The sequence below is a fragment of the Diospyros lotus genome, chromosome 1 (assembly GCF_014633365.1).
Source record: "Diospyros lotus cultivar Yz01 chromosome 1, ASM1463336v1, whole genome shotgun sequence".
In the NCBI taxonomy this organism is placed as follows: domain Eukaryota; kingdom Viridiplantae; phylum Streptophyta; class Magnoliopsida; order Ericales; family Ebenaceae; genus Diospyros; species Diospyros lotus.
In genome coordinates, this window is record NC_068338.1 from 43,550,600 (window position 1) to 43,563,770 (window position 13,171).

Below are 13,171 nucleotides of genomic sequence, written 5' to 3' on the forward strand. Positions count from 1 at the left end.
GAACAAAGAATTATTATTTACTTTTAATTTGATGTCCTTTGGATTAAAAACATATATTTTTTATACATTTTAACATTTAAACTTTTTATATTCTATATAAAAGGAGTAAATGTGTCAAATCCAAGCATACAATTTTTTTTATTACTGTTTAATTTATAAAAGATATAAATTAAATAAAAGTTAATATAAAGTTTTATATTTGTTATGAAAATTAAAAAAAAAATCATACCTAGCTTTTTTTTTCCATTTAAAATATAAAACAATGCATTATTAAGATAAGATATAATTACAATTTCATTGTATTAAATTAGTTAATACAAACCTGCATATATGTCATTATTTGTGACGCATATTTCATCTTTAATTGCTAGTTAATAATATTTATTTTATAATTTAATGAGTTGTTGAAACTAAAGGAAAAAAAAATAAAAATAATTTTTTAGATTTATCATCCTTGCGATGTTGCATATTGCTCGTATCATTAATTTCAGTAGAAGAAGTAAATTATAGGTGAATATTTTATCTCATTGAGTAAGGTAATAAATCGAATTGATGATCTACTGGTATAAATTTTAGTTTATTATGAATCAACTATTTGACCTATGTTTTGAGGGGGGAAATTTGTATTCTTTGGTCCGAGATTATATAAAAGAGAAAGGGTTAAAATTTTACAATAAATTATAGGTTTTTAGACAATTTTAAAATTTTACTGAACGTCTGTTTGATTAATGACAAGGGGTAAAATTTTACAATTTTGTAAAATTAAGAGATAAGTGTAATTTCTATGATATGAGGGTATCTCCTATGATTAGGATAAATTTTAGGGGAGCCGGCTGAAATTTAAGGCAAAATAAATTGCAATAAGTGCAAGAAGAGGTTGGCGGTTGGATACACCTGGGAATAGAAAGAGCAATGAAGGGTAAATGAGGAAACAAGCAAAGTTGTCTCGTTGGGGGAGAGAATTGGGCGTCCTGGTCTGGCTGCCGTTTTGCGTTTTATACCAGCCCGACTTCTAATCGGCGATCTTCAATTTCACCGGCACCGTCATCGTCACTTGCCGATCTCCGATCAGTCCGAACAAACCCTAGCTTTCATCAATTCGTCTGCTCGATGCTCTGGACTTAGCCATGAGACGTCGTTGTTTGACCGAATCACCGCCTTCAGATCTAGAAAGAATCGCCTTTTAATTTTTGGATTTTGAATTTTTTATCGCCATGGCTACGAGGAACCGGACGATACTTTACAGGAAATACAGAGACGCCTTAAAGAGCGTTCGGGTGCCTTCAGGTTATTCGCCGTCGCCGTCGAGTTCCGGCGGCCCAGTGATCGAGCTATCGACCGTTTCGCTTCTTAATCCCAATCGATCTTATGCTCCGCTTAGTACTGACGAATCCGGCGCCTTCAGGTAGGTTGATTTGCGTATGTATTATGCATTTGAGTTTCTGTTGTTTACTGCCCATATTTATTTTATGGTTTCTTAAGAAATTGTGTCATCCCACTATAATTGCAATATTAGTGTTGGTCACTGTCACTTCACTTTTGAATCCGATCAGTAGTCTGACTATAACACAGCGTAGCATCACCTCAAAATTTTCTCTTGACTTGGTCGATACATGATTGTGCTGGATGGGGATGTCAAAACGGGGAACTGTTTTGGACCGCACTCAGTTCAGGTTCTAGATTTTTCAATATAGAACAGACCAAGCAAATTGAAGAACTGAACCAAACTCAAATGAAGAAGGTGGTTACCTTCATAATGAGAAGAACCAGTCAGATGAGGGTGGATTTTGAAGAATTCAATAATTGCCATGGGTTTGTGGGTTGATAGCCGATGCTGAATCCATTGACCTTTCTCTTATCCTTGGACGCCACCTTCGTAATAGTAGACAGTAGACTGCATTCCTGTGCATTGTAATAAGTGATTTCTTGAGTGGTTTTCACATTCTTGGAAATCTGAGAGATTTAGGGTTATGAATGAATTGCAAACTCTTAATCATGCTATGAAGATCTGTAGCCCTTTAGCTGGCCTGACTCTTTGTTATGGATTGATTGATGAAAACTTAAAACTCTTTCTCCTTAAATGCTACCTATCTCTAGTATGTTCAGTTAAGCAGTCTAGTGAGTTTAGGTCTCAACTCTAGTGAGAGGAAACTAAATAGGTTGCTGCTTACACGAGTAAGATAGAAAGAAATTTTGGAGGGAAATGAATTGTAGCAAGAATAGATCTTCCAATAGAGAGACATGCCTAGTTAGACTCCTAGGAGGTGGCTAGCAGCCTGCCAAATGTTACCTTAGTAAGTTCAACATTGATGCTCTCTCTCTCTTGTCACGACCCTAGGGTTTGCTAGGCTTTGAATAGGAATTTGGAAGAAATTGAGGGGGAATTACAAAAAGAATTGGGGGAAAATTTCAGACAGAATAGAGAAAGAGAGAGAGATCAAAGAGGTTGAGGGAGGAAGAGCAGTAACTAGTAAAATCTGAGAGGGAGAGAATGTAGAGAGAGAATTAGAAGTGTCAATTTAATATATTTCACAATGATCCTTTCTTTACAGCTCCAGTAGCTTTATATAGCTACTTCTCCTAGGTAAGTATTTCTATTACAAAATACAGAGAAAATATAACTAAAATAACTAAGTAACTACTGCTAAAGTACTATTATATCCTTGGGGTCATGACAATTCCCCCTTCCTAGAGAGAGTTATTGTCCTCATGAACCTACAATGACTAACCACTATTCTTCATCCAATCCCTGCCTTTTGTATCGGATTTCCTCTTCTTCTATTCTTCCTTTCTTTCCTTCTCCTTCTAAGCCTTTTTCTCTCTTCTCTTATGTTTCGTTGTTATTGCTTTTCCTGCAAAAATAAAATGTAAACTTCGTAGATCACCATGTCAAGGCTCCCTTCCACAATGTCAAAACTCCTAAACCAGATGGCAACAACCTTCTCTTCCTTCATCTTTTGAATTTGGTCTACACAAGGTGATATGACAATAATACTGTCATATTGCCCAAGATAAAAAAATGCTCAAAACCGCAGTAAGATTTTCTTTGGCTGGAATTATCTTAACCTATGACTCCTCAGTTTTTTCCAAAACCAAAGCAAAAAAGCATATTCTTAGTCTTCTTTCTCATAACCATTCCTGCCCTCAGCCTCTAGCTTTTTTCTTTGGTCCAAGTCCTCGTCAGCTGCCTGTCCATGCTCATCGGCTTCCTTAGAGCCACTGTAAGATTATTCTGGTCCGGATTGTTCCATCAAAACTCCTTTAGCTACATGTGGACCATCACAAATTTGCAGGCTGCTTTTAAGATAACTTTTAGGTGGCAGCCCATGTTTTCTGTAAATGACTTTTAGCGCTAATTCTTGCGGCCTAGCCTTCTTAGTTGTTTGTTATACCATAGCAAGACACATCATTTTCACAATAGGCTAGCGTATCGTTAAGACCATTAATAAATCTCAATACAAAATAAGACTCAATCAAAGTTGGACCAGGTACTCCATAACCGAGCCCTTTTGTTTCATCTTGTTGAGCTCTTCTTTGTAACTTTCATCTCCGATTTAATTTAAGGAAGCAAAATATTCCTTAGAAAAACATTTAGTTGAAATATTAACTTGAAATTTATATGAAAATAGAATAAAAAAGTCGTCCAACTTTCTACTGACGTCCTTGATTACTTTCCTCGTTGCATCACATTCTTCCTTGAATGTTTTCCAAAATGGCTATGCACTTTCAAGAAGTCCTTCAGCCATCTCGACAGGTTCAATTTTTGAAAATTCACCACTGTAACAGTCTCTTGATCAGCTTCTAAGGACCTCTTTGGAAACTTATTCCTATACTGGAATTCAGCAAACCTAAATTCATTGAAACCTAATTCAGCAGACCCAAGCCGTGACCAATTGAAATCGTCTGAACCCTTGAATTTGTCGGAATCACCTGAAATCACTGCTCGACTGATTCCAAATTGTTGGCCTGTTAAATGTCTAGAAATCACGGATCTGTAACAACTTCGATCATCTTCCAAGAAACGGGAGGCTTCCAATTCACAACTGATTATCGCCTGACTACTTCACCTTTCAATTTTGAATAGGAATTACAAGCTACTTTACTCGAACTCACGCCAATAATCGTTGACTTGTTCTGCCTTTGGAGTTGAACTCGCCTCGATCGTAATTCAGTAGCCGAGGATCACTAGCTCTTCTCGCATTCCAATTTCAAACAAAATTTACTAGAATTCACAGTCAAAATCAACCCCTTGCTTTGCCTTTAAATCCGAGCCAAGAATTGACCAAAAATTGCTTGGCTCGGCTTCATTGGATTTGCTACTCTGCTTAGTTACGATCTATCTTTGATGAAGTCGGATCGGAATTACTGCGAAGGATCGCTGAAAATCAGAGCCAAGAATCGTTGGACTTGTTGCCAATCAAGATTGAAAACAGCTACAACCCACACCCCAATCCAAATTGATCGTCAGGATCCCTACAACTAATCGCTATCTACTCGCGATCACTGTGAATTCAAGATCGCCCAGACTTTGTTTGCGATTGCTGCAATTCAATGATCGCCCCATACTTGGTTCCACTTTGCGCCTTCCTTTTTCGCTGTAATCTACGCCTTCGTGTCACCCAATCACTGTCATGCCCCAAAATTCGGAGGCCGCGATTTAAAAATTTAAATAAGGATATTTCCAAATTCTCCTGAAGCCCCCTTTATATATATATATATATATATATAAACAGCGGTAACAAGTTACATATCAAACACATTCATTACATCTACTAGGGCTTAATTGTCCAAAATACATAGTAGGTGCACTTTAGGTTTACAAAAACATAACATATTTTCCTCTGCACCTCAAAAGCAAAACCCCCAAAGATCTTTCCAATCGGGATTGTCTCTGTACACATTACTACCCCAAAAAGATCTACACCACTGGAAATAACCTCGAACTTCGCCTTTCTCCCTAACTTGGAATAATGTTAAAGCAAGGTGAGCCACAAGGCTTAGCAAGTATATAAAAATAACGGAAAATGGGTATGGGTGGACTTCCCCAAAACATCACGCATATCATGCTATACATTGAAAACACACGTCATACCCATTTACATAAACGACACACAATTCATGTCATGTCCTATGCCATATCACACACCATGCCATGTGCTCATATAAAACAATACCAAGCTATAATCATAAATGCATAGATGCACATATATGGTTCTTGGGGCGGCCCACGAAAGATGCACACACTGGCGCCCAAGACCCTATATACAAACCTGCTAGTAGCCAAGGACAGGCTACCAAATCAATAATATGAGTGCAAGGCTCTCGTATCACATCCACCAACGTCATATCCATCATCGTCATCCTCACGTGTCAAGCACTCACAATCACATCACGGTCTCAACCCCCCCCCCCCCCCCGGCTTACGCATCACAAGATCCAGCTGTTGTGGGCCTCCACCCACAATCTTACGCATCTTAGGATCTAGGTGTTGTGGGCCTTCACCCACAATCTTACGCATCTTAGGATCTAAGTGTTATGGGCCTCCACCCACAGTCTTACGCATCAGAATCACAAGCCAATTTCCACCACCATGCAATGCAGCACATAAGGAATGCAATGACTCTTGTAGCGTTAATGTGATGTCAAGGCCCCCATAAGCCAAGCATCAGGCCATGCTACGCCCACATAGTAATTCACAAATGTGAATGCTCTACATGCATTTGCTCACCTATCATACACAAGTCAGCACTCATAAGCCAACTGTATCATGTCAATGCTCACGCTCCCAACACATACAAAGTATGACCCTCAATAAATGCAACCCATGTCCCACATCATCATGCGAAGCAATATAGCAACACAGTGCAATGCAACATATCCACAATCAGAATTACACATCCAACCTAATATCAACATCTGGAACCTATTCCCTTAGGGTACAACATCATTCCACAAAGAAATGTAGGGAGGAACAAGCCCTACTTGGCTAGTGAATAAAAATGCAAGAAGAAATGCTCAAGAAGATTCCCTCAATTCTCTAAGAAATTTGTTAACAAAAGAAGAAACACGTAACCTATTAATGTCTCTCAACCATACTCAAATCATAATCCAATGAATTTATTTATTTCCTAAAATCGGAGAAAGGCGGACTACCCAAAACAAAAAAATTCCAAATTATGGGCAAGGATTAACAGGGTTACTACGGCTCGAAACATACACAAATGATCCAAGAATTATGCCAAAACAAAGCTTAAGGAGTCTAGTTTATGTAAAGCGAACTTCAATTTGGATAACACCACAAGAAGTTGTGTTCAAAAGATTGGAGCATCGCGGATTGAAACAAAAATCTCAAATTTCAAATGGGTATTTCACAGGGTACTTACAGGATCAATACTTGTCCAAATAATCCAATTTCTATACCAAAACGAAGCTTATCGAGTCTAGTTTACAACATATCAAATGGTTCGCAAATCGGACATCTACACAAAAAGTTATACCTGAAAGAGTACAAGGTGTGCAATCTGACCGAAGGCTGAAACGACTAAATAACTTAGGTTGACCGAAGTTGGACATAATGCGACTTTTCGAGCTTCAGTTGACCGAAATCTAACTTAGGTCAACCGAAGTTAGGTAGAAAGTTGACTCTTGAGTTCAGTCGATCAAAATTCAACTTAGGTTGACTGAAGATGGGCAGAAAGCTGACCTACGATCTTAGGTCGACCGAAGATACCCACAAGCTGTTGGACGACGTAGGTCAACTGAAGTTACAATGAAGCTGAAAAATAACAAACACACCCAAACTCCCAAGATGGTTTTCCTAAGGTTTCCTAACCACAATGTGCCATTCCTTGAATGAAATTGGGATGAAATAAACCCCATGGAGACTTGAAATGAGGCTCAATGACATCTTAAAAAAAATCCATAAAAATCCAAGAAGTTGGATGGATAACCCATTAACTACAAAAATGCTTTTCAAGAACACAAAGAAACAACCTATGATCATTGATGCAACAAAAGAGGCTTCAAACCACATTTGGGGATAGATGGATAATCTAGACTTGCTTAAAAGAAGAAGAGTAGAAGAAACTTGCACAATCCAAATAAAAGTGCAAGAAAGAACTTGCCTTGAAGTTGCTTGCCAATGAGAAGAAATAGGAGAAGAAGGAACCAGCTGCGAAAGCCCTACTCCTTTAAGCTTCTAGACCACCAAGAAGAGAAGAAAAAAGGAGAAAAAAAATAGAGAAGAAAAAGAATCGGGAGCCAAAAATGAAAAGAGAAGAAGAAGAAGATGCTGCAAGCAAGGAAAGAGGAAGAAAAGCATGGCATGCACGTCTCCCCCACCTGCTCCCATCAATTTTTTCCCTCCTTTCCACATTTGCCCTTCAATTGCACACACATCACACAAATACAAGGTATGCCCTCCTATTTGGTCATTTTCCATTTCTCCTATTCTTTCCCATTTTCTTTATCTTCCCTATTTAGGGAATTCCCATTTTTATCCTTACCTTTTTCCTACACCATATATACAAGGTATGCCCTCTTTGGACTTTTCCCATTTCCTTTTCTTTTTCCTTTACCTTAATCAACCCCCATGATACATATATATTTATGCATATATATAATCCAATTTACCATTTAATTAATCAAGCATTGTGCACCCATATATGCATATATATTATATTCTCATTTATGTGGGCTCATCAAATTTAATTTTCCTTACATTTATTTCTCATAAAAATATTTCCCTTAATTCACCCCTCTATAACAACACACAAATTATTTCCAACAAATAATTAATAAAGGCAAAATTTTTAATGCCCAAAATAAAATACCAATTACTCCTAGATCAACTCACGGGCCGTTACAATCACTGTCCAATGGCCGGAGGACAACTGGCTTTGCTACAATCTTATTGGAATCACTGTCGAAACTCACTTGGCATGTTTCATCTTCAAAAGTCGAACAAGAATTGCCAGAGTTCCAGCCGAAAGCCGCCTGACGCTACTTCGTCTTTCAATTCCGACTCTGGATCACCTAACTCCACCACGTTCTGGACTTAATTGGCTTTGTAGCCTCTTGATAATTGCCTAAATTACAATGCCTATGAAACCGTTTCTAGAATTCTCCTTCGCCTTCCTAAATCACAGCGGGCCAGCGGCCGAGACGCGCCAGTCTGGTTCAATAGCCAAAATTCGCCTTAAAAAAAATCCGAACCAACTGCTACGGGTTTGGCAGAATCATCTATTGAAATTTCCAACTCACAACTGATAATCATTGGCTTTGATGCCATTTGTCACGACCCTAGGGTTTGAATAGGAATTTGGAAGAAATTGAGGGGGAATTATAGAAAGAATTGGGGGAGAATTTTAGACAAAACAGAGAGAGAGAGATCAGAGAAGTTGAGGGAGGAAGAGCAGTAAGATCTGAGAGGGAGAGAATGTAGAGAGAGAATCAGAAGTGTCAATTTGATATATTTCACAATGATCTTTTCTTTATAGCTCCAGTAGCTTTATATAGCTATTTCTCCTAGGTAAGTATTTATGTTACAAAGTAAAGAGAAAATATAACAGCTAAAATAACAAAATAACTACTGTTAAAGTGCTATATATCCTTAGGGTCATGACATCTCTCTCTCTCTCTCTCTCTCTCTCTCTCTCTTATAAAATGCATAGGAAAAATTCTGGTTTGTGCAGCACATGGGATCTTATAATAAGGATAATTTTGCATGCCGTCATTAAGTTCCCTAAAAATTTTAGACAATGGTTTTTTACAACCTTTGGTCCTCTCCTGTCTACTAGTGGGAACTTCATCTACTTATCTTATATATCATAGACAAACTCAGAACTTCATCTACTTATATTTGTAAATATTAGTTGTATAAGCATTCATTCTTAATAGGCAAGTTCATGGTTTTCTCTTTGCTTAGAGTCAAATACTGGTTCTTTTCTGCAGTAAAGGTGCACCTACAGTGGGTCTCCCGCCAGCTTGGGTAGATGTATCTGAAGAAATAGCAGCAAATGTGCAACGAATGCGGGTGAAAATGGGTGAGCTTGCCAAGGCTCATGCCAAGGCTTTAATGCCATCATTTGGAGATGGCAAAGAAGATCAGCGCAGGATTGAGGCCCTTACCCAAGAGATAACTGATCTTTTAAGAAAATCGGAGAAGAGGTTACAGAGACTCTCTGCTGGTGGGCCTTCTGAGGATTCCAATATTAGGAAAAATGTGCAGGTATGACTTGGAGCTGCTCTTTGAATCATGATTTATCACATCATGAAAAACTTGGATGTCATTCTTTAAGAATTTACTCTCGTCTCAGATTGTTTAACTTAATTATTATCTTATAGCGCACTAGTGACAATAAATAATCTCATTTTCATCAATTCATCTTTGACCTCCTGCATCTTTCTACTATCACTATCTGTACATCAGGATTTTTTACCCTTAAGGTGAGAACCCTGAAAGATATATATTTTACATTATGATTCTTCTGCTTGAGTGGTTCAATGGTATGTCATGTACCACTAGGCTGCCTTTAATGATTGTTCCACATGTGAAGGATCTATTGAATTTAGAGGTTTATAGGCATATGATATTTCTTTTTTATTTTCTTCTCCATAATAGTAAACAATAAAGCAAAAGGTCATATTTTGTTTTTTGTGCTTGGATCCTTGCACCTATGCAGGGAAATTTCAATTCAACTCTGTCAAATTTACAAGTTGCTCTATGTTGTTAGTTATTTCAATCCTGAGGCATTTCCAGAATGTTTATGATGGCATTTTTTTCTGAAATTCTATTGGCTTGGATCTTCACAAAAGATGGTTTTTTTCTGATTGGCTGTTTGAGGTGCTTTTTGCAGCGCTCTCTTGCCACTGACCTCCAGAGCCTCTCAACTGAACTTCGCAAGAAACAGTCAACTTATTTGAAGCGCCTCCAGCAGCAGAAAGAGGTCTGCACATAATTCTTCTCTTCCAGTTTTCTGAGGATAAAAAATTATCTAGACCACTGTTAGGTTTTGCATCTCACAAGGCACAACTTTAGGCGCTTCATTTATCTTTTTTCTGGCCCTGGAATCGCTTTATTTTGTGTGATCTATTTCACTAGTCAACCTTGCTGGTCTAACTGGCGCCCATTGTTATGGTTTTTCCTTTTCCTTTAATCTCCCTTCCTAATTAGGAGAACACTCTATAGTTTATTAAGTGGATGCCTCCAAAATTTTTCTAACATTGCCTTGTGGTGTAGGGTTCAGATGGGATTGATTTGGAAATGAATTTGAATGGAAATCTTTCCAGAAAAGCAGATGATGACTTTGATGACATTGTAAGCTGTGCTTTTACTTCTTATATTTATTTCTTTTTTCTCATTTTTAATGCATCTTCCTATAAACATTGATGCGATGTACATGTATATCAATAATGGTGGGGAGTTTCATAACTTTTCATGTAATAAGTGAGATAACTTATTGATCAGAAATGGGTCAAATTGTAATTGGATAATAAGGGGCATAAAACCATAATATGAAGGGCTAGGAATACTGACAGGGTTGGTTGAGCTTGTGGAACAGCCTGGGCAGAGGTGCTCCAGGCCTTGTTACGCTCCCACCTACACTAGCCTTGATCATGAAATACACCTGCTCAGCTCAAACTTGTCTCAATTTCTGGACTCTAGTTGCCCGAATTTGGTCACATTGAGATTTTTATTTCATTCTTCAAGAAAAGATCCAGATTGGGGAAGATGAAAAATCATAGAAACAAATTGATTACAAGCTTCAAGAAAATAGTTAATCCTCTTAACTGAAAATTTTATTTTTCCCATGTATATACATCGGTTTATGGTATAAATATTCACACTTGTGCACATGTTTGAAGATCCAGCTTAGGAAAAACAAAAATCATAGGAAAAAATTGATTACAGGCTTCAAGAAAATAGTTAATCTTCTCAAATGAAAATCTTATTTTTCCTATGTATGCACATAGGTGTATGGCATAAATATTCACACTTCTGCACAAACGTGCATGAATGTATGCACACTGCACACATAAATAACTTCATGCAAGTAAGATGTGCAATTGAAATGATTGGATTTGACAAGTTGCTGGGTAAAGTTTGAGGTCATCTGTTGCCATTGGGAGACTAGCAATGCTGATATTAGTTAGAGGAACATTTTGATGCAATACTATGTGATTTGCTGGGCTGCAATATGTTCCTATTTAGAAAATTTTGTGAATGAGTAAAACGAAGGGAACTGTATTTTTAAAAATATGCTCAAAACATAAATACTGACAACTAGGGATTATGCTACTTGTGAACAAACATTTGAACTTTATGTTCTAAAATTTTATTACTGGTTTGTAATTGTGTATTGAGCAAAAGGTATGAAGCGAGTACAGACTGGGATTTGTGTGGATTTAGGTGTTATGCTTCATATGCCTCCGTTTCCTTTTTCTTCTTTGGGTCTTGTGATTGGAATGACTAGGGGTTTCCCTGTGACACAGACATGGGGAGGTTTCTCCCTGTTTACCAACATCACATTTTGGCATACAAAATTGTTCTTATTTTCTTCAGTATAGACCTGACATTTTTCTTGCATTTTATCTATTAGGGGTTTGATGACCATCAAATGGCCAAATTAAGGAAAAGTGAGGCGTTAACCGCAGAAAGGGAAAGAGAGATCCAGCAAGTGAGCAAGAACGCTTGCAGCACATTTTTTTCTTTTCTATACTATTACTACATTTTTCTCTGATAAAATGGATGGTGTTTTTATTCTCTCTATTTTTCTGGTTTTGGTAGGTTGTTGAATCAGTAAACGAGCTTGCTCAGATAATGAAGGATCTATCAGTTCTTGTCATTGACCAGGTTAGAACCCATGTCTCATCGTTTACTGGGTCATAAACTTCCTGAGAAATATAATGTGATGAACTGTACTTTTGCCTCCAAACAGGGCACTATAGTCGACAGGATAGACTACAACATTCAGAATGTTGCAGCTTCGGTTGAGGAGGGTCTTAAGCAGCTGCAGAAGGTCATCTTGTTCTCTTTTTTGTCAAGCTTCTCCCTTTTTTCAGCACTTGATTATTTTTTATTGTAAACTTATTTGCTTTTTGATTGCCTCACTCAATTTGTTTCTCCTTCATGTTGGGCTTTGTTCATATTACAGGCGGAGAGAACACAGAAACAAGGGGGGATGGTGATGTGTGCTACAGTTCTCATCATTATGTGCTTCATCATGTTGATCCTTTTAGTACTAAAGGAGATATTTTTGTGATCTACAAAAACAAAGTTGTTTATAAATCCCGGCTGGCATCTTCTTGTCATGTCTCTACTCCAACTTTTTCCTGCCGATGTGTCCTTCCATCTTCTTGGCATCTTCTTGTTTTTATACTTTTTTTTCCTTTTGGGGTTTGGGAGGGGGTTGGGATAAGTTCGTGACTAGTACGGGCATATATGTATAGGGCATTCTCCTATATGTTGCGATTGGGTGATGGAGCAGCAGGGCCTGGGGTTGGTGTTGATCCCATGAGATCTTGTAATTTTTCACGAATGCTAATTTTTCAGAGACTACTGAGGAAGAAGTGAGGCTATGAACATCTGTGTATCGATTCTTTTTAAGTAGTAAAAATTGTAACTGGATTCGTTTTAGGAGCCCAAAATTCCCTCGTGCTGGCAACCTTGGGATTCAAAGGAATTTCTGCTTGGCTTGGCAAACGATGATTTTGAATTATTCCTGGTCCTGGAAACTGGGAGATGCATTTGGTTATAGGGGAAGTTCTTGCTTTAAGAAGGTGGTGGATGGATGTATGATGTATGTACAGGAACCGTGGGGACAGCCATAATCGTTCATTAACCAACCTCGACTCCAGATTGACTTTTTCAGATTTCATGGTGATCTATAGAATATTCTCATCTTGTGGCAATGAGAGAGATGAATCGAGTGCCATTGCATTATTATAAACAGCAAATAAATATTGGTTTGAATCAATTTTTAGATAAATTATGTTTTATTAAACTAACAGAACAAGCAGCTTTCGTAGCTCAGTTGGTTAGAGCACCCGTTTAGTAAGCGGGAGGTCTTGAGTTCGACTCTCAACGAAAGCAGTTAAAAGAGCGCTGCGTCTATGTATTGCATAACTTGGTTGGTTTCTTATTTTTATATAATTTTTTTAGCGATCCATA

General features: G+C 37.7%; 1 protein-coding gene and 1 non-coding gene across 2 annotated transcripts; both read left to right on the forward strand.

Annotated features, from left to right (window-relative positions):
- Positions 1-895: 895 nt before the first annotated feature.
- LOC127792399 (syntaxin-43-like) lies at positions 896-12,637 on the forward strand. The gene is made up of 8 exons (XM_052322877.1): positions 896-1,405; positions 8,953-9,229; positions 9,858-9,947; positions 10,241-10,318; positions 11,601-11,678; positions 11,789-11,854; positions 11,940-12,020; positions 12,156-12,637. The coding sequence occupies exons 1-8, from the start codon at positions 1,215-1,217 to the stop codon at positions 12,261-12,263; spliced, it is 969 nt and encodes a 322-aa protein (XP_052178837.1). The 5' UTR covers positions 896-1,214; the 3' UTR covers positions 12,264-12,637.
- A 382-nt stretch (positions 12,638-13,019) lies between these two features.
- Positions 13,020-13,093, forward strand: TRNAT-AGU (transfer RNA threonine (anticodon AGU)). Its single transcript has one exon. It is a non-coding gene; the product is annotated as a tRNA-Thr (tRNA).
- Positions 13,094-13,171: the final 78 nt, after the last annotated feature.